This window comes from Rhipicephalus sanguineus, chromosome 5 (assembly GCF_013339695.2).
Source record: "Rhipicephalus sanguineus isolate Rsan-2018 chromosome 5, BIME_Rsan_1.4, whole genome shotgun sequence".
In the NCBI taxonomy this organism is placed as follows: domain Eukaryota; kingdom Metazoa; phylum Arthropoda; class Arachnida; order Ixodida; family Ixodidae; genus Rhipicephalus; species Rhipicephalus sanguineus.
The window spans coordinates 33,313,914-33,335,093 of NC_051180.1; the positions used below are offsets into that span (position 1 = coordinate 33,313,914).

Genomic DNA, 21,180 nt, shown 5'->3' on the forward strand with positions numbered 1-21,180 from the left:
GGACTCGTTTTTTTCCCCTTAGATTGCAGGAAAGTGCCATAACGGGTAAACTTCGAAGGCTCTCGCTGCAATAAATGCATGCGTACTCTGCTTGTGTGAAGGCATCACCACCTGTAGAACAGGACGACTTCGAACGATATTCTTGAGCCAATTTTCAAAGAAACACTGATAATATTTATGGTCTTTCATTCCCTTTCATGTTGTGCATTTGGAGGCGAGAATGTTCGAGGCCCGTGTACTTAGATTTAGGTGCACGTTAAAGAACCCCAGGTGGTCGAAATTTCCGGCGCCCTCCACTACGGCCTCTCATGATCATATGGGGGTTTTGGGACGTTAAACCCCGGATATTATTATTTCTTGTTGTGCATTATGCTACCCTACTTTGAAATCCTGCATAATAGAATGGTTCGAAGTGTTTAACATTTTGATACCTCGTCCAAAGCCCGATAAAGCATAAATTATATGGTTTTGGATGTGTGCAAATTTGATACAATGACATGTCCTTCCCAAATGACACAAAATTGTGTTTATTATCGTGAGCATGGTGCTGCGGTTGAGATCCAGCACGTATCATACGTGCCTTGACTTGACTTGGATGCCTTGTTTCCGAGAATGTCTTTTTCGTACTATGTTACATCTCCTCGCATGGTGAGTTCCTGTTCTTTATTCTGAAAGAAACACAGAAAATGCATCGACTAGGGTTAACTCATTTGAATGCAAATGCAGTGAATGCAAATACACATTACAGGGCTAAGCTACAAATTCCTGCGTTCACAAATCGATTTTCCTTTGAAATTGAATATCGCTTTCCGCATAGGCGTTTCAAAACTGCTATTGAAAGCAGTTTTAATCAAACAAACTGAATTAAATATTTACTACGTATATTTGCTCCATTATAGGCAGCTTTCATTTACATGCAATATGTCAGGTTTGAGTTTTATGATTGATACTTTCGTATTCCTGTAAAAATATGATCTGCAAAGGTGCAAAGTGCAAAGGTATGCACAATCTTGTTACATAGTCTAATTACTGTACAAATTTGGCGCATGCCCACTTACACGTAATCCTGCTTATGTGCTTGCATAATGCATAGTAATATTTTTTTTTGTTAAATGCTTTCGCAAGTTATCTACAGCGTTACGAATGACCGGGATGTCTTCAGGCTGTATAACCTTTTGCCACGACGCCTCTATTTTAAAATAAAAAAATGACTAAACATTCACTTTCAAAACTAAAAAAAATCATTGTTTCTCAGTCATAAATTTTCGGGGACCCCTGTGCACCGGTGGAATAGGTGAGGTACCCCTTGCAGTGAGAGAAAGATCGGGTCGGGTGGGGGGAGGGGGGGGAGAGTTCACAACACATTATGCAGCGTGAAGTACGTGGCTTTTATTTAAATGGGTCTCCCGTGGAACCCCATTTGAGAACCACTGCTCCACGATATTTCGAATCACAGCCACACACGCGTATCGCGAAAGAGACACTCACCGTCGTATAACAACGGCTGCGGCACCAATACAGATCACGATGAGCACACTCAGAACAACGCCCACTGCAGTCAGCTTTTTCTGTGTGTCTGTAACGGTACCGAAATACGCCGAAATAATAATTAGCTGCCACACGTTTAAAGATCAGTGAAGACTACTTTGATCTGCTCGATCGCCACGCAAATACAATTCCAAAGTAATCGTCCAGACTCAACAACACTTTTAGTAGCTGAGCTTCAGGCATAAGACTATATATATACGCAGTTCCGAGTAGTAACCGCCATCTTTGGCGCAAGTGGGAATCGCGGGCACAAACACGGCATAATGTGCTCACGCGCATACATAACAAGCACACATAGATAATGTAATGTAATCTTACTCTAGTGATTTAGCAGACGACCAAATATTTTGTTAGATGTTTTTATAAAATCAATTAAGTTACGCCAGAACTGTCGCTGCGAATTGTTTTTGCGCTGCTATCAAGTAAAACAACGGTCTCCTGGCGACTCATGCTTTGTACCACAACACTCTAAGAAAAAAAAGAGTATGCGTGACTCTTTTCGGAGAGTTGACTTGCCACGTATAGGACTCTCTTTAAATAGTCACGGTGACTCTCTTGGTGGGTCAGGGTCAGCTCGCTCTAGGAGAGTCCCCTGACCCTCTAGGAAGAGTGCTAAGACTCTCATCGGGAGGATCACGTTACCACTTATAGGGAGTCAGACGACTCTTGCCGGTAACGCTGCTAGGGGGGTCAAGGGACCCACACCGAAGCATCAAGCGACTCCACAAGTACTTTAAGCTACTCATTTGATCCTTGCTCTACTTTTGCGCGACTACTGTTGAAAATAGTGGAGTATTCATTTTAAGCAAGTCCAATAATACTTGCCGTTCTGCCCAGCGACTGTAATAAAAGAATAATTCAGTTTTAGCATTATTTTAATACAACTCGTCAAAACAACACATATTTTCCAGCAAAGTTATATAGAAAGCGCGAAAAGATGGTCTGTGATTTCCAATTAAGAAGTTTGGGTATTCCTCATTTACATGCTTCTATGAGTATAGCCAACTAAAATGTGTGACTGTGATGTGCACAGTGTCATATGGTGCTAAATGAACAGCAGAAATCGCAATCATGTTTCCATATTTATTCCTTGTGATTAAGAATAAATCAAAAAGTGGTGACGGCTTGAGGCACCAGACTTGTGGCTTGCTAGGTTGTCGCTCCTGTCCAGCGTGAGCACATGAAAAACGGTATCTGAAAAGCAGAACGTGATATTACGATGAGAAAATTAAATTGCAGTAAAGGTTTGCAAAACGTACACAATAAGTGGTTCACACAGACATAATAAAGGCTAACAACAAAACAACAAAGCACATCCTCCGGCAGCCAGGGGCATGCCGTGAGCGGTTATTGACCGCATGTTTTACAAAAATAACCCATCCTTAAATACTCAGATAAACAGATGCGAGTACTAGGGCCCGAATGACACCCAGCGCGTGCGTACGACGTCTATACGTCGAGATCAGACATGTCATATGCTAGAATTAGCGCACATAACTCCTACAATCACGTACACTCATTCGATTCTGTTATAGCGCCCAACGTCATCGCGGTGTATGCAAACCACGAAAACAGCAAACAGAAACGAGGGAAAAGAGTGCGCGCCGGCGGCCGCAACAACGCGCGCCGTCGAAATTCTAGAGCTTTTTCACTTTACCGGCGAGGCGTGTCCAACTTGAATGACTACCGCGTACGTTCTGGAAGCCACCGTACTATATCTGCACCTCAAACTACCGTCTTTAAGCCAACAAAAACCATTACATATAGTGCGTCTGAGCGTTCTGTACGCAGGCTTTTTTTTTCCACGTTCCCACGCGTGGAAGCACGCTGCACACTCAAGGTCGATGGAAATGTTATTATGAAGTAGACTAAAGTGCATCTCAAAACGACATCTTGCACCTTCAGTAGTGCAGACACGACGTGCGATCAGCAAGAAATGACCCTCGATTATTTTTCCATCGCTCACTTTATGGGAGCTTGTACAGCAACGCGCATAACGGTGGCAACTCGTTAACTGACAGCTTTAATTGGGCATCCGCAACAGCCTCGCGGATACAGGCTACTGTTGGAAATGGCTGGCAGGTTCCGCAGAGCTGCTGCAGACGCCAAGCTAAAGCTGTATAATTAGTACCTACGAAAGCAGTACACTCACCGTTAACTGGCGGCCGTTGTCGGTGTCCGCAGCTCCATGAATATTTCGCCCTCCAAGCGTCACTTCGTGTACGGCTCGAGCCGGCGTCAACACCACCGAAGACACGCAACCTACGCAACCACGCAACGCATTCCAATAGACCAGGAGACTGAGAGACTCAGACGACTGAGAGAGGAAAGCGGCGCGCCACCCCGGCGCCAATCCCGACTACGTTGGCGAGCAAGGCGCCACAACGGCGCCAAAGGGCGAGCGTGCGATATGTATGGCGTATACGGCGGCTCTTCCGTATAGCGAAGCCAATCGAAACGCGCTTCAGGAGGGTCCAGTGACTCCTTCCCAAATGCGAACTCTTTTTCTCTGCCTGTACCTTCCAAAAGGGGTCAGATGGACACCCGAAGAGAGTCGCGGTTCCATGACCCTCTTTTGACTTTTTTCTTAGAGTGAAGGATACAAGGTTGCATTCACTTAGAGATAGTGCAAGCATCAAAAAGCGAGTTTTTTTTTTTTTTTGCAACAAAGAACTCAAAATTATACGGTGCTTCTATAAGTAACTTTTTCAAGGGCTTCATCACTGTTCTGCACGATCGATTGGGTTTGTTATATGCTTACGTGCGAAGTACATTTGTGCTCTAAACTATAATTGGTAGGGTTCTTCATTATCCGTTTCGCTATCTCCTGCATTTTGTTGCGTCAGTATTTGCAATAACCAGACATAAAGCAAGAAGCGGCGGATGTACCTGGGTGACTGATATAAATGTATCACTACATAATTGAATTCAGGAAGCACAAGTAGCTTTGCAGGAATCGTGAATGTTAAGGGAATCTTTCTCAGTGAAGCATTTTATGCTTAAAGTAACAAGAAACTGACATTCATTTCATGTACATGTGATGTGTCGTTGTTGCTGGACGTCTGACTCACTATTTGCGAAGCTTTGTTTTTAACATACCATATATAGATAAAGAACACAAAGTTCCTAGCTCAGTTAAGAAGGCATATCCACTATATAAAGAGCGGTGTAGATGCGACTGCAACGGTGATAACATTGCGGAACAATTTTCTGGTGCTTACCAGCGTATGCTTGAAATGGAATTTCGCACGTCGGCCCCGTGAAGTACGGTGGACAACTGCAAAGGTATAGTTCATTATATTCATTAGATTCATTAGATTGGTTACTGATCATTTAACTTATCTGAATGCTACATTAATTGACCAGATTTGCATGGTAACTCTTGTTTAAAGGCAAATAAAGCACATGCGTTTTAATTTTCGAGAGCGAGCTGCCATTTACCTGCAGTAGAAGGATGTCTTCACTCCAGTTTCGCAAGTGCCACCATTTTTGCATGGTTTCCTAGAGCACTGAGCTGCAAATAGAACATACAACATGCCAAAGTTAGTGCTTCGCACTATACTATGCCCCAGAAAGCCTGCTCATCATTCATTCTCACATAACAAAAAGGCCACTCATATTACTTACGTCGCAATGACAGCTTTTTTGCATTCTCTTTCTCAATGAACTTCTCACGCTCGCAAAGTCTGAGCATTGTGAGTTACATATACAAGGAATTTCGGGCCACGCGAGGATAGTTATTCTTTCCGTCTTTTTCGGTAACAAGAATACTTAAGTACAAGGGAGGTTCTACGCTATCATGTTCTAACATACAGTTAACAAGTGCCGCGACATAAGTAAAGAAATGGCTGGCTCTCACGTAATCGAGAGTAGATCTAAGCATGAAATGGCTACCGGCAGAGCAGGTTGGTTGTAGATGATACCAGCCACAATTTTATTATTTGGTCACGTCACGACGCAGGCTTGAAAGCTTACTGAGCAGGAATGAACTTGTTTTGAACTGAACATCATTGCAAGAATGTATAATACAAAATGGATAATGGAAATAAGGATAGCGACAGTAGTTGGTGCCGCTTTTGTTTTACTTTCACTTAATGAATGACGTCTACCGTCTTGTGCTGGTCAGACTCGGGGCTTTCGCTAATTTGCACAATTTTGTCTGGTGCTCATTTATGAACTATAATATCAACCGCAATAGTTTGCTCGATAGTAATACCCTGTTAATACCGCGGTGCTGTTTTCCTTAACTAAGAAAAATATGATAGATGTAACGGTGTTTCAGCTGGCATATACAGCTTCGCGCTGACTTCGGTTTCCAACGACAATGAATCAAAAGGAAGGCACTGGCCGGATACTCACGGACACACACGCCCTCGGCGTTCTTGTAATAGTTCACGTGGCACACGCATTTCCCTTCCACGCACTGACGTTCCGGACCCGTGCAGTAGAGCTCGCATTTTTGCTCTGAAAAGTGAGATTGTTTAAATAGGCGTATTCCACGTAAACCTTGTAAAACGCTTCCTGTGTCAGCCTAACTTCGTCCTTGTTTGCGCTGCTTCAATATAAAGTAAAAGTGATTTAGTAATTGTGAGATCTGTGCTTTATTGGTGCGGTGAATAGGAACGAGAGTAACACGAAACACCAGCTTCCCGTGTTCTGCCGATTGTTTTTGAGGCAGCACAGCTTACAGTGAGTAATCTGCACAGCGCGAATCCCAGTAACCTGTACAATAGAAAATCCACGCGATTAGCCTACTGAGGTTTACGCAGTGCATATAACGTCAATAGTACCAGTAAGTTATTGTGTTCCTGTGCACGGTTACGTATACTTATTTTTAAATTGCCACATGGTATTTACTTATACACACAGCTTAATTTGTGTCCTTTAAAATGCGTTCAGCCAATTCCATAAAATAAACTCCAGACTAAGTAAGTGCACAGTTGGAGATCACACTGAAGGTTGCCACTCGTTGTAGCCCTCGCCGATATTGAACTGTAGCATCTTGAAAGAATAGACAAACATATAAAATCGAACGTCCACTTTGTTTGTGTGTCGTACTGTTTTCACAACGTATGTGACACAGACAGAAGAAACTACGGGCACGGACTAGGCACACTTGGTCTGCTAGCCTGCGCAGGAGTATGGAAACTAAAGGTATAAAAAAAATTGAAAGTAAGAACGAAGGTTAGGCGAAAGCAACAGCCGAAACCATATTGAGAGGCGCTCATCACGAACTTCTGAAAGGTGGCAGATCGATTCAGGCCGTATTGAGCAACCGCAGCAACGCATTCACTGCTTTTTTCGGCAATGTCAAGTACCGGCCGTATATATAGCTCCAGAATGTTCGAAATCAACTTTAAGTCCACAGCGCATATCATTATATGTAAAGGCAAGCACTGGTTGTCGTAAGAGAACGAGGAGACGGGGAGGCCGTCACCAGAAGATTACTAAAAAGAGTCTGCAAAATAGTGAAAGCCAACACGTTGGTGGACCATCGGCTGCGTCGCGCTTAATAGGCGAGACCTCGCTCGAAAGCATATTGGCCAGTCGATGGGTGTTAAGGAAGCCACATAGGAATGCTGTGCACTGCTAGCTGCTTTCCTGCAACCATGACGATACTTGCCCTTATAAGGCGGTCACGACGTCCGCCATTGGAAATGACACCGTTTTTTCACCTTTTCTATCCTTCGAACAAACAGGGCATGAACACCTCACTCACAATCTATTTATACAGACGAGGAACTACGTTATATGTTCGCAAGGGCATCTAACGTGACGGTAGCTCATAAAAAGTTGCGTACGTAGTAGAGCGATTACACCTTAGTTCTTCGAATGCGATTATACAGAGCAACAAAGCAATGTGGAGAAATTACATGCGTAGTCTCACCTGTGCATATGTCGATATCCAGCATGCCCTGGCTGAAAGACGCCATGGCTTGGTATCTTTCCGAGCAATGCAGGGCATAACGTCCATTATCTTCTTTTTTACACACGTAGAGTCCTTTCAGATAGTTTAGGTTGTCAGTAAGGTAAGTTTCGCAGAGATCTTCCTCTTTGACATCTACGAATGGCAAGGGCAAAAAACACAATAAGAGACATAAAAGACGCGTGAATAAGCTTGCTTTTTATTTCGTCCTAGTGATGTAGTGAATGTGGTGGGGTTCAAATCACGGTCGTGGAGGCCTCATTTAGATGGAGGCGAAATGCTAGAGGCCCGTGCACTTTAGGTTTATGTGCACGTTAACGAAAACCAGATGGTCAAAAAACCAGAGCCCTCCACCACAGCTTCCCTCATATTATTCATATCGTGGTTGTGGGACGTCAAACCCCTACAATTATTATTATTATTATTATTATTATTATTATTATTATTATTATTATTATTATTATTATTATTATTATTATTATTATTATTATTAGATTAGATTAGATTATCCGCATCAGCCGAAACAACAAGCTTCAGCAGTTACGTAAACAAATCTCCGAGATTTGCCTTCAAGCGAGGTGATTACACGGGCCTCTATCATCACTTGTCCACCGTTGAGTGGTCACAGGTTACTGACAAACCAAATGTTGATGAGCAGGTTGATCGGTTTACGGAGCTTGTACTGAGCAGCATGCGTAATTTTATTCCCCAATATACACCTAAACAACGTAAATATCCCCACTGGTTCTCATCTGAACTTATCAGTGCACTGAAGCATAAAGATCACGCACACAGGAAATCTAAATGTTCTCCATCCAGCGAGTGGAAGGAAGAGTTCAGCTTCCTTCGAACTCTCTCTAAACGCCTATATAAACGGGATAATAGTTCGTATATTGAATTCTTAGAAAAAAGCGCCTCTGACAGGCCGGCTGAGTTTTGGAAGTATGTACGTAAACGGTCCAGCAAAAACGGAGAGTCCTTCAGACTACTGGACTCAAATGGGGTAGAAGTGCATGCCGTCGCTGACTGTTTTGCCACGCATTTCTCATCCGTTTATAAGGCCTCAGACTCTAGCACTGATATCAGACAACAGCCCAAGGCGGTTAGCTCATCCAATGCTTTGTCGCTGGATGAAAATCTTATCTCCGAATGCATTAAGCGCTTAAAGCCATCCTTATCATGTGGGCCAGATGGCATCCCCTCCGCCATACTAAAAGCTTATGGTAGTATATTTGTCCCAGTACTAACTACGATATTTAATAACTGCCTGGACACTTCCACATTTCCAAGCATGTGGAAAACTGCTCGTGTTTTTCCAGTATTTAAGTCGGGCTCTAAAACAGATGCTTCTAATTATCGCCCGATTTCTCTACTATGTGCCACATCAAAGATCTTCGAGCTGGCTCTTCACGGCATATTGTCTTTTAGTGTGAAAAACTCACTGATTCCTAATCAACATGGTTTTCTCGCTGGCCGCTCAACTACCACAAATCTTGCTAGTTTCATGACGCAGATCTCCACACCTAATTCTCGGAGAGGACAGGTTGACGTAATTTAGTGTGACCTGAGCAAGGCTTTTGACGTAGTCAGCCACACGCTGATTATGGTTAAACTTGCGCACTTTGACGTTGACTTGTCAGTTGTGAATCTCCTGCAGAGCTATCTGCTCAATAGATATTGTTATGTTGCCGTAAATGGCCAAACGTCTCCTTTGTATAAAGTGACTAGTGGGGTCCCTCAAGGGTCGGTATTAGGCCCACTCCTATTTTTAATTTACGTTAATGATGTTTCTTTTGCCATTCGTAATTCTTCTTTCCTCTTGTATGCCGATGACATCAAGATTTTTAAGGAAATTCATTCAGTTAACGACTGTCGCTTGCTGCAGTCAGACTTGCGCTCTTTTTCCGAATGGTGCGACGGTAATAACCTTTCTCTGAATACCTCGAAGACAAAATTCATGTCTATCACTCGCAGAACATCTAGCGTGTCATTTCAATACTCTGTCAATTCTGTGCCGTTATGCAAGGTTTATGAAATCAGTGATCTTGGTGTTGTTGTTGACAGCGCGTTAAACTTTTCTTCTCACGTTAAGCGTGCTGCTATGCGGGGCCTTCGTTTTCTCGGATGTGTTTGTAGAATATCTCGAGAATTCAGGTCTCCCATGGCCCTACACAAATTGTACACGGCAATATGTCTTCCGCAACTTGAGTATGCGTCCGTGATATGGAATGGCATTGCTCAATCCAGCGGTAACACCATTGAACGAGTCCAGAAAAAATTCCTCAGCATATATAACCATCGCTTTGCTAAAAATGACTCTGGATCTCGTTCAAGTACTGCTGAATTATTATCACTGCCATCACTTCACTGCCGACGAAATCGGTCTGATCTCTTATTTCTTTACAAGCTAGTCCACGGTATCATATCCTGCCCTGTACTTCTCAATTGTGTAAATTTTCGAATTCCGCGTAAGTTAACCAGAGAGAACAGACCGTTTCATGTACCCGCCTGCTTCTTCCAACACTCTACCGTTCACAGAATACAAAGTCTCTATAATGTTAATTTTCTTGATCTTGGCGTTTTTCATAGCCCACAATCATTGTTTTTATCCGAGCTTTGCACTGTTTTGACATAGTGTGGCACAATGTACAAAGTCTTCCCTTCTCAGTCTTTCCACATAGTTGTATATATGCAATCTAATTTTTTGTGCCCCGTCAATATATCTCGTGTTGTCTTATTTTACTCCTCCCCTTTTGTGTTCATTTCTTTTTGTCTACGTGTTTTTGCTCTTTTTATTTCTGAAAACTGTCTGTATTGTATTGTTTATTTTTATTGTTTTTTTTTTGCGTGCGCCAGCACAAAGACCTTACGGTTGTTCCTGGGCACGTTAAATAAATCATTGATTGATTGATTGATTGATTGATTGATTATTATTATTATTATTATTATTATTATTATTATTATTATTATTATTATTATTATTATTATTATTATTATTATTATTATTATTATTATTATTATTATTATTATTATTATTGCTTGTTATATGCTCACATAACTGGCTTCTTGTTTTGTAGCAATGGTGTTATGAAAATCTTGTTCCATAGTGTATAGATAGTGTTGTACCTCGCGTCTGTGTTCTCATGTCATAACACGGAGCTCAATGTCCTAAATTTTGTTTGTTTGTTTTTTTGTTTCAACCAGTGCTTTTCTTCGGAGGTACAAATGTTGCGCTCGATGGTATGAACATGTAGAAAAGCTGTCTTACTTTTAAATTCTGGTTTGATAATAATGCAGGAATAGAAGATATTGGGAGGTATGCTACCAATGTGATGAAATGCATTCGTCATTTTATGGAACAGTGAAAGAATAAGCGATGCCGTAATATACAAAGCTTAATCTACTGAAGAAAACAATAGGTTGCAGAACATCATCAAATCGAAGTATTGACTAAATTAGATATTTAACTTCGTAGGGAGCTCATCAAACGTACGTGACTGTCTCGGTAGTTGAAGTAACAAAAACATCTTTAAAAATTCGGCAGATCCCACGCCTTGTGAGAATCGGTTTCATGCGAAACAAGCAGTGAGTAGTTGTTTATACTGCATTTTTTGTCTTTGAGCGAAACGTTACGAGGTGCATCGACGTGTTTTTCTAAGCGTTGTAGTTGTGTGCCCATCGTGGCTTTACCAGGCACGTCGACGACACTGGCGTTTAAAGGGTAACTTATGGCATTATCGAAACGAAGTGCACATTACGGTGCGATGATGTGAATATCATACGTAACTTTCGTTAGCGTATTCCTTTGGGGTCAAGCAGCGCTTGAATATAGCTTGCTGAATCATAGCAATACAAATGTTATGTTTATTAGACTTCTATGAAAGCGGAGCCAACACTGGAAGCTTAATTGACGTTAACCCGGCGGGACGCCTGTATCATATATATGGCATAAATGTGCAATGTTTGTTATAAAATTAGATAGAAGCACAGTAACCACAATTGACGTTGCGCCAACATTAGACCTGCATGGGGTCTTTTTCGAAAGAAGTTTCAAGACACGGCGTGGCTCTGTGGTAGAATACCTGGCTGCCACGCAGAATGCTTGGGTTGAATTCCTGCTAGAATCCTGATTTGTATTCTTCGCATTCGTCGGGTTAATGCTGCCGATGTCGGTTTTTTTAACGCTATCGCATTTAAATGACCAATGTCTGTTCTCGCCGTTCCTGGGCAGATAAAAACTTTCAATCACCTGCGGCGCATACCCGCTTACCGTGACCTGTGGTATACGGGTATGTGCCACACGTGTCTGGAGGAGAGGTTTTGACGACGTACGCCATTGGATTTTCACTTCATTCATGTCATGACCAGACAGTCATATTCGTCAAACCCTCTTACCCTCCCATGCCAATTCTGGTCTACGCCAAACTAAGGATGCGATCACGAGAGCACCCAGACGTAGGTGTCTAGATAGATAGATAGATAGATAGATAGATAGATAGATAGATAGATAGATAGATAGATAGATAGATAGATAGATAGATAGATAGATAGTAGATAGATAGCTAGATAGATAGATAGATAGATAGATAGATAGATAGATAGATAGATAGATAGATAGATAGATAGATAGATAGATAGATAGATAGATAGATAGATAGATAGATAGATAGATAGATAGATAGATAGATAGATAGATAGATAGATAGATAGATAGATAGATAGATAGATAGATAGATGATAGATAGATAGATAGATAGTAGAAGATAGATAGATAGATAGATAGATAGATAGATAGAAAAGCTCAAAGTTTCTGAGGTTCGCTAAGAAATGCGTCGCATTTAAAAAACCAGACATAACATCTTTTCCTAATAGGCCTGTGCCAGCCTCATGAACTCACAGGCATTGAAAGAAGAGACACGGAAAACCTACAATTTAAGTAAATTTCCAGAGAACTACATTTTATGTGGGTGGCAGGTACATGAGATCGAGCGCACGCAGAATAATTTCTAAATTTTACATTTACAACACCATATAAAGCCTCTTGAAGCAAGAAGGATGAAGTTTAGCATAGTACACAGGTGACCCACCATTCCTTCAAATGTGATACAGAAACTCCAGTAGACACTTGGAATAGAGTTCCCTGTTGTAGTTTTTTATGAGAAACATCAGGATCAGATCCGAGGAAACTGGACTGCGCAACGTCATTGTCGCTTTTACTTTGTTTGCGATGTTTAGATTATCGGTGACTGTACTGTGTTTTGCTTGATCAATATTTTTGCATAATATTCTTATCAACCCCAAAAACAAGGATGTCTCATTGCTTGCTGCTTCGCAGGTCACCTACCGGAGACACTGTCCTTGACGATGTGCAGAGCTGGCGGGAAGAAGCAGTCATCATTTCCGTCGGGATGCTCACAGGTGCGGATTTTGTCAAGCAGTACACCGGGGGGTTCGCTTCCAAAGTTGAGCTCAACCTTGTACTCATCACTGTTGGCGTGAAAATGACTAATGAAGGAAGTGTATGACTATGCAAGGGAGCGTCTACATAGAGATCCTAGCTTACGAATGATTTATGTAAGTGTTCGCTGCAGTACGCAATTGGAGGTAATGTTGGTCATCGCTGCTGCACCGAAAAAAATATAACGATGAAATTTATGTGCAGCGATGTGTTTCGTCTAACGCCGGCAGTTGTATCTCCACATATTGGATATTCTTAAAGAGACAATGCTCTCTGTTGCACATTTTCTATATGTGACGTAAGAGAGCGAAGTAAATGACGTGCCGTTACCATAACAATAGCAGCGGCATAAAATTTTTCAAACTCGCAGTTGCGCCGCAAGGACGAAGCAATGAATGCCACAACACCAAATTTAAGTGTTCGACGAAATAAGGCTAGCAGCTAACTTCTTTAGCATCCTACTTGGCGTGACTCAGCAAAACATTTCCGTAAGGAAATGCGGCTGCTCCAGCGAGCGAAGCTACGTTTGGGCTGTCTATCGCTTCAGCGAAACCGAGCGGTGAGAACACGGCATGTACAAAGTTACGCGCCGTCTGCTGTTCAAGGCACGCTGTTCAATGTGCGCCGGTCAAAGTACGCAGTTCCTGTCGGAGCCACGCAGCCGCCATCTCAGGGACTCCTCATGGACCTTTCGCGAGACTGAAGACGGTCGGCGCGTTTTCTCACCCCTTAAGCTGCGATCGTCGGCAGCCCTTGCGCGCTTTCACTCGCACATTGAGCATACGACGCGCCGGGTGATGGTATCGCCCTTGGTCTTTAAATGCGACCTTACGGCAACGGCAAAAATGCGCCTGGAGTGTACACATAATTGCAACCGCAATAAAATGAAGGAACGGGGATATGTGTTTCAGCACTTGTAGTACTGGTATTAACTGACTGATCTTGAAACTGATAGCTAAAATATATAGCAAAACAAATAAAAGAAAACAAATTAACTACGCGGGATGATGTGCGCCATTTGAAGGGGAGAAAAAGAAGTCTTTACTCACGAACACTGAAGAATGCGTACGCCAGTCAGCGAAACTCCGTACACTATCTGCATCTGCAAAAGCACAATGCAAGAAGTACTGGTAACTTGTAATCTATGTTTCTCTGTATGGGTCTTCAATGTTATTCGAACATTAAGCTGAAACAAGGACAGCGAGTGTGGCACCAAGCTCCTGTCATATTGACAAAGTAGTCAACAGTCAACAGAGCGTGTCCTATGCTGTCGCGACTCTGCAAGTCCATGTTCGTTGTTCCGATTTTCGCAGAAATTTGATATTTTTTGCGCCACTTATATATGCACAGAAATCTATAACCACGCGGATTTCACCCATAATTAGGCTTTAAAGCGTAGAGGACGCTGAATTACATTTCTTGGAGTTTATTTCACTTATAAGTAGTATAAATCATTTCTTCATGTTTATTTCACTTACAATCAAATTACATTTCTTGATGTTTATTTCACTTATAAGTAGTATAAATCACAAAGGATCAGTGTAATGTAGGAAACGGGAATTGTCACGATATGCGCTTTTTGTGTTTCCTCGTGTTCGAGAAAAAGTGCACCCACTCCTAGCTATATCGCTACCACCATGAAATAAGTTGCCATAATAAAGCTTAGCGAGTGTGTGTGTGTGTGTGTGTGTGTGTGTGTGTGTGTGTGTGTGTGTGTGTGTGTGTGTGTGTGTGTGTGTGTGTGTGTGTGTGTGTGTGTGTGTGTGTGTGTGTGTGTGCGTGTGTGTGGTTGCGCGCGTGTGTCCTACTCGGGTGCAATTATTTTGCGTCGAAAAATGTTCAGCATACACCGCACCAACTCTTCAAGAGTGTCTCTTTGCAAGCACTTCATATAGCTCGAAATATATTTGTTATCACAGACGGCCCTCAAATGTAGCATCTGCACATTATATTGACTCTTTCAAACAAACATTCACGGTATCACTTTAACATCGAATGAAATAGAACTATGCAAAGTATTATATCTAAGAAAAAGTTGTAGCTGTGCTTGTAGAGGCATAGATTCGTCGGTACAAGAAGTATTGTGGACTTACGAATATCTGTGCTATATGTAGCCCGGTAAAGCCAGTTTAAATGAATGCTAGTTCACGCATTGGCATGTGTTGCGACAGCAGGACACTTAACATCTGGCTCACGTACCGCTTGCTCCACCATGTCGTGCTTGTCACCGCAATCACCAGCAGCGTACTCTGCACTCGGAGAGTTTGTATCGTTCACTCGAAAGCTGGTAACGTACTTATGTATCTTCTCTGAAGGCAAAGAAACATGAATAAGAATAGTCAGGGACATGAGCAATAATGAATCGGCGAGAAAAATCGGCGTACATTCTCACCTAAAAAGCACTTCTTTTCGTCGTCATGCCAACGAAGGGGCGGAATGCACGAGCACGTCTCGTTATGGTTTTCGATCTTGCATTCCCCGAAGATGGATGAACACTCGCTTTGTTTTGCTGATGTGCATGAGTCTGAAATAAAATTTTAAAACCCGTGTGTACACTTTCATGTGCTGGTGTACCTCAGAAAAACACGCACTGGGTGAAAAATTTTGTGCGTGATTGGAATTCGAGATGACAGGCGTCAGGACTTGCGGTACACTTACCAATGCAAGTGCCGTTAATTTCTACGGTGTAGTCTGGACAAAGACACACTGCCTTTCCTTTGTCGTAGAAGCATGTTTTTTGTTCACTCTCGCATTTGATGACGTCCTCTTCACGACATTTCGTTCTCTCTTAAATAATAAAATTCAGTAAAAGATACTATAAAAACGGTACACATTCTATATCAAGACCATTGTCCTATTTTGCGAAGCCTTTCGTTCGCAAATGCCCCTTGCAATTGAACATTGAGGCTTGGTAGTGGTATGTGCAGCATAAGGATTGGCTTAAATGTATTTTAAGAATTCTAGAGGAGAGCGCTTTCTTGATTATGGGCCCAAAAAAGCTATTGTCGCGAAGGTGATCATAGTCTTTATCATCTCATTACCCAGCTATCAAAAGTAGTCCGAAAGCAGAAAGCAAATATTTTACAGCTAACGTAATCAAATCTAACGTAGCTGGGAAACGCTTGCCTTAGGGTGCTTGCTTGAAAGAGTGCTAGTCATAATTAGCCTTTTAGTTACTCGCGGCTTTTATTATACACGGCTGTCCGGCCTTGTAAGCTATTTTCCTGGCGCACTCCTCGTATGATTTGCTATAGTTTAGCGCAGACATATTCAGAAGTGTAGTCAAATTATTGACCTTAAATATGAAAGTAAAAAAAAACAACAACAATAGGATTATCATTTGAAAGCGTACACATAGCGTCTCTAATGTTTGACACGGCTCTTGACGTGCATCAGTTAGCGAATTTGGCCGGAATGAAGTCCTCGGGTACAATGCGTGCCTTTTTAAAGTTAACCGTGGCGTTGAAACACACTGTTTGACTTACCAACACAGGAGATGCCGTCATTTGCGAGTTGCTGTGAGGGGCTGCAGTCACAGGTATAGTCAGCCTTATCTTCAGCCAGCTGCGTACATCCATGATCGCATATATCTTTGGCATGCATTGTGCTGCATACGTCTAGAAGAGAGCATTAGTGACATCCCTCAGTTTAGCAGGTCCATATGTATTTTTTCATAAGGCTAAAGAGCAAATAAAATGGAAATGCTGAGGTGGCAAAACATGCAGATTTGATGCGACATAAGTCTTCTAGACGGAAATGCTTGGAATTCATAAACAAAGGCAAGTTAAAAAAATTACAAGTTCATCTAAGGTATTAGAAAAGAAAATAAAGCAGAGAAAGGAAGGAAGGAACACAAAAGGGAGAAGGCAGGGAGGTTAACCAGGCAGCAGTCCGGTTGGCTACCCTACGCCGGGTGAAAGGTAAGGGTAGTGGAAAGATGGGAGAGTCAAAGAGAGGGGGAGCGAGAAAAAAAAATCACAGCATATCCACAGAGTGAATGATGATGAGTGGGCGAAGCTGCGGAGGTTCATCGGTAAACCGTGAATCTTCCGTGAATTCTGCCCAGTACATCATCACCGACGTGAGATAGGGCGCGTTTATACTAAAGGTTCGATGAGTTATGACGACTTGCAGCTCACTTTAATTTTACATGTACGCTGCGAATTTTCATTGTTTAGAAAACCATTGCTTTAGAAAACATCTGGCGTCTTTCGTTAAGCAGCTGGCGTCTTTTCCTTTTGCTTTAGAAACATCTGGCGTTCTTCCGTTTTGCTTTTACAAAACATCTGGCGTCTTTCGTTGGTTTATTTCATCAATGAACGGCGTTTTGAACAAAATTTTTATTGTTTAATCACGCACAGGAGAAATCTCATCAGGCACTACCTTGGAGGTAAAGAATGGCTGCTAATGGGAATGAGAGACAGAAGAAGTCGGCTTTTAGCTACCGCTGCGAATTTTTTATTGTTCAACAACGCACAGGAAAAATGTCCCACCGGCACCACCTTGGAGGTCAAAGCGTAAGACTGGTTACGGACTACGACTACGACTACGAGGGACGAACGGGTGCCGCCTTAAGGAGCTTCGCCCCTAAAAGGAAATGATCAATAAATGCGCTGACACGTATGTGGCGGTGGCACTGTACAACAGTCATAGGCGTTCACAAAGGCTCGTAGTCCTTAAGAAGCACAAAAGTGCTTTAACTGCCTTGTGGGCCGCCGAGCGATGGGGACGGTGCTCCAGCAGCATATTCACGGAGAGCGGCCGATCGTCCAATCGTCGCATCGCATCAGAAAGAGTTCGTCTTTCACTTTCAGAGGCAAATCGAGGGCAGCGGCATAGCAGATGATCGATGTATTCCTCAGCACTGCAGACCTCGCATGCAGCTAAATAAAACTGAGGGTTCAATAAAGGGAAGTGATGTCGAAACGTAGTGCTCGCGCACAATCTTTTATCTTCTGGAATGTTTATCTCAAAGCTAGTGCACACTTCTAAGACTTATTTGTGAACACGTGCTGTGAATGCCAGCGCTCTTTGTAAACAGGGGGTGGGTGCTCGAGCCGACGTTTCGACAAGTGGACTTGTCTTCTTCAAGGCTGGAACTGATTTCAGTTCCAGCCTTGAAATCAGTTCCAGCCTTGAAGAAGACAAGTCCACTTGTCGAAACGTCGGCTCGAGCACCCACCCCCTGTTTACGAATTTTTTTTTTTATCGCAAGCCTCCATCTTCCCCTTACTGCCGTTTTTTATGGAGCGTCCTTTGCGTGACACAAAGTGAACGTATTTATCCCGGCAGCAGTAAACAGGCGCTGTGTTTGCGCCATCTATAAAATTATCAATTCATGTAGGTTCGGGCATTCCTTAACAGGCTTTAGGGCCAAGTGAATTGAACGCTTTTTACAGCAGAGCTGCCATGCTCGAGGTTTGCCGTGTGTCGTAGATAGAAAATTATGATTACCATGAACCGGCACGTGGTTAGTCATCGCCCAAACACTCTATACAGATGGTTAACAAGAGAAGCTGAAATGGGCGGCCCCTATTAACCAGTATAGTATAGTATAGTATAGTATAGTATAGTATAGTATAGTATAGTATAGTATAGTATAGTATAGATAGTATAGTATAGTATAGTATAGTATAGTATAGATAGTATAGTATAGTATAGTAGTATAGTATAGTATAGTATAGTATAGTATAGTATAGTATAGTATAGTATAGTATAGTATAGTATAGTATAGTATAGTATAGTATAGTATAGTATAGTATAGTATAGTATAGTATAGTATAGTATAGTATAGTATAGTATAGTATAGTATAGTATAGATAGTATAGTATAGTATAGTATAGTATAGTATAGTATAGTATAGTATAGATAGTATAGTATAGTATAGTATAGTATAGTATAGTATAGTATAGTATAGTATAGTATAGTATAGTATAGTATAGTATAGTATAGTATAGATAGTATAGTATAGTATAGTATAGTATAGATAGTATAGTATAGTATAGTATAGTATAGTAGTATAGTATAGTATAGTATAGTATAGTATAGATAGTATAGTATAGTGTAGTATAGTATAGTATAGTATAGTATAGTATAGTATAGTATAGTATAGTATAGTATAGCAAGGGGTGGAAAAGAGAGAGGTGAGAGGTTAAAAGCCTAGCCAAGCCAGGACCAGCTAGGTGCCCACTAGCTCTGCTGTGACCCAGCCTTACGTGACTTATAGTGCAAGCTGCATTAATTTTTTTTCTATGTGACTGTTTTGTTACCAGCACAATTCGTTTTAATCTGATGTATTGGCGAAGCAGCATTGTCTGGCAGTTTTGTTGATAACATATGCGGCTTTTGAAACAATTAGGTTCCATTTATAAGGTATTTGTGCTGAGATTTAAGGATACCTCTATAATTGGCTTCCTGTACAAGGTACCGTCAGCGATGTATTGTAGAAGAACTGCAGTTCATCCTGTGACAACATGGAATGTATAAATTTGTAGATCTCGCTTAGTGCATGCAAAATACCGCTGGCTACTCACGCTTGCAGTCTTTAGTGTCTGGGTCAGCGATGTAACCAGGTGGACAGAAAGACCCATCGGCAGGTGTTCCTGAATATCAATAGAATTTTTATTATCGCTATCAGTTGTATCAAACAACGAGGTTTTATATAATTTAATAAAAGACGAACTGATGAAAATTATTCACTATGAGAATTTCCACATTCGGACACCTATGCGCAGTCAAGGTTGTCATTGATAAATCATCATACATCGCCGCGATCTTTCTGTTGTTTAGCTTTTTTCAAAGCCGGCGCCTCACTTGGTTCTACACAGTTTAAGAAGCGTATGTAAATGATCAATTGAAGAAATCAAACGACAGACATCATATCTTCTTGATAAGAAGTAATATCTTTCAATCTACGAACGTAATCGTGTCCAAAACAAGTATCTCGCTGAATTTCAGCGCCGTAGGCCGCGATGTTTTTTGTACAGCGGCGAACTGTGTTAGCTTTATACTCACGTTCGCAGTGGTCGGTGTCCCAGTTTTGGCAACAGCGGGCGTCCCGGTGTGATTCCTTCAGCAAACATACATCCTTACAGGTTAAGGTAGTGTTCAGGCATGCGATGGCTGAAATATGAACGCTCTTTAAGATCTATAAAAAGTAGGGATGGGCGAATATTCGGGTGTTTTGAATATTCGAACGAATATTACAGTATTCGAATTCGCTTCGATACGAATTTTAGATTATTAGAAATTTCGAAGTATTCGAAATGAACGAATATATGTATACATTTGACTGCACATAACCACCTGTAAAGGTGGTTTCGCTGCAGCGTCTGGTTGCTGTGCCATGAAACAACTCACCCAGGGGAAACCTGCACTGCTGCGAAGCCACACTTCAAGGTTAAGTGTACATATTTTAAGTTCAAAAGCGTGTTATATGGGCTTATATGCGCTAAGTATAGTAATTTTTAAATTGTAACGTATTGCACCACTTATACCTTGCACCCTATTGCTATTCAAATTTTGATACTATTCAAGGCTGCTTCCACTTCATATCAAACCAAAAAAGTGACATTCACTCATACCTAGTTCCAATCATAAAAAAATATTGTGCAAGGGTCATGACAAAAATGCTCATTTTTCTTAATAATATGCGGTAAATACTGTTCGAACTATTCGATTCGAAATTATTCGACCAAATCACTATTCGCTTCGGATTCGCTTCGAACCTCAAATTCACTATTCGCCCATCCCTAATAAAAAGACGTTGACGAAAGATGTTCTAATATCAAAATTTCAAAACATAATGGCGACAAATCTTTAGTTTGCGATAAACCTTCGACACATGTTCGGCCTGCACACTAATCAACAGAGGCGTAGCCAGAATGTTTTTCAGGGGAAGTGCGAGGGTTCAACTACCATTTATGTAGGTTCGCGCGTGCATTTGTATGTATATATATACACATGCAAAACTGAAAAATTTCGAGGGGGGGGGGGAGGGCGTTGAGCCTCACCCCACCTCACACCCTGGCTACACCAATGCTAATGAATCTGGCAAAAAGCTCAGCTCGAAATTGGCACAGATGCATAAACACATGAAATATCCCATTCATGAAAGAGTAAGACGTATAATGCACGCATAGGAGTCGATTAAAACATAGTTACTTCTCTTACGAAGATACGAATTACGTACTCTCACAGACACGTGCCAGCCATCGTAAGAAAATGCGATCATGTGTAAGCGAGCGCG

General features: G+C 41.8%; 1 protein-coding gene across 1 annotated transcript; it reads right to left on the reverse strand.

Moving 5' to 3' along the window:
• Nucleotides 1–517: 517 nt before the first annotated feature.
• LOC119393448 (glycoprotein antigen BM86-like) lies at nucleotides 518–20,037 on the reverse strand. Its single transcript, XM_037660475.2, has 14 exons — nucleotides 19,947–20,037; nucleotides 19,466–19,534; nucleotides 16,418–16,549; nucleotides 15,591–15,719; nucleotides 15,325–15,456; nucleotides 15,132–15,241; nucleotides 13,982–14,034; nucleotides 12,819–12,961; nucleotides 7,436–7,609; nucleotides 5,908–6,012; nucleotides 4,990–5,062; nucleotides 4,770–4,825; nucleotides 1,489–1,576; nucleotides 518–668 (listed from the first exon to the last, which is right to left on the reverse strand). Exons 3-14 carry the CDS (start codon nucleotides 16,533–16,535, stop codon nucleotides 632–634), a joined length of 1,218 nt encoding a protein of 405 aa, XP_037516403.1. The 5' UTR covers nucleotides 16,536–16,549; nucleotides 19,466–19,534; nucleotides 19,947–20,037; the 3' UTR covers nucleotides 518–631.
• Nucleotides 20,038–21,180: the final 1,143 nt, after the last annotated feature.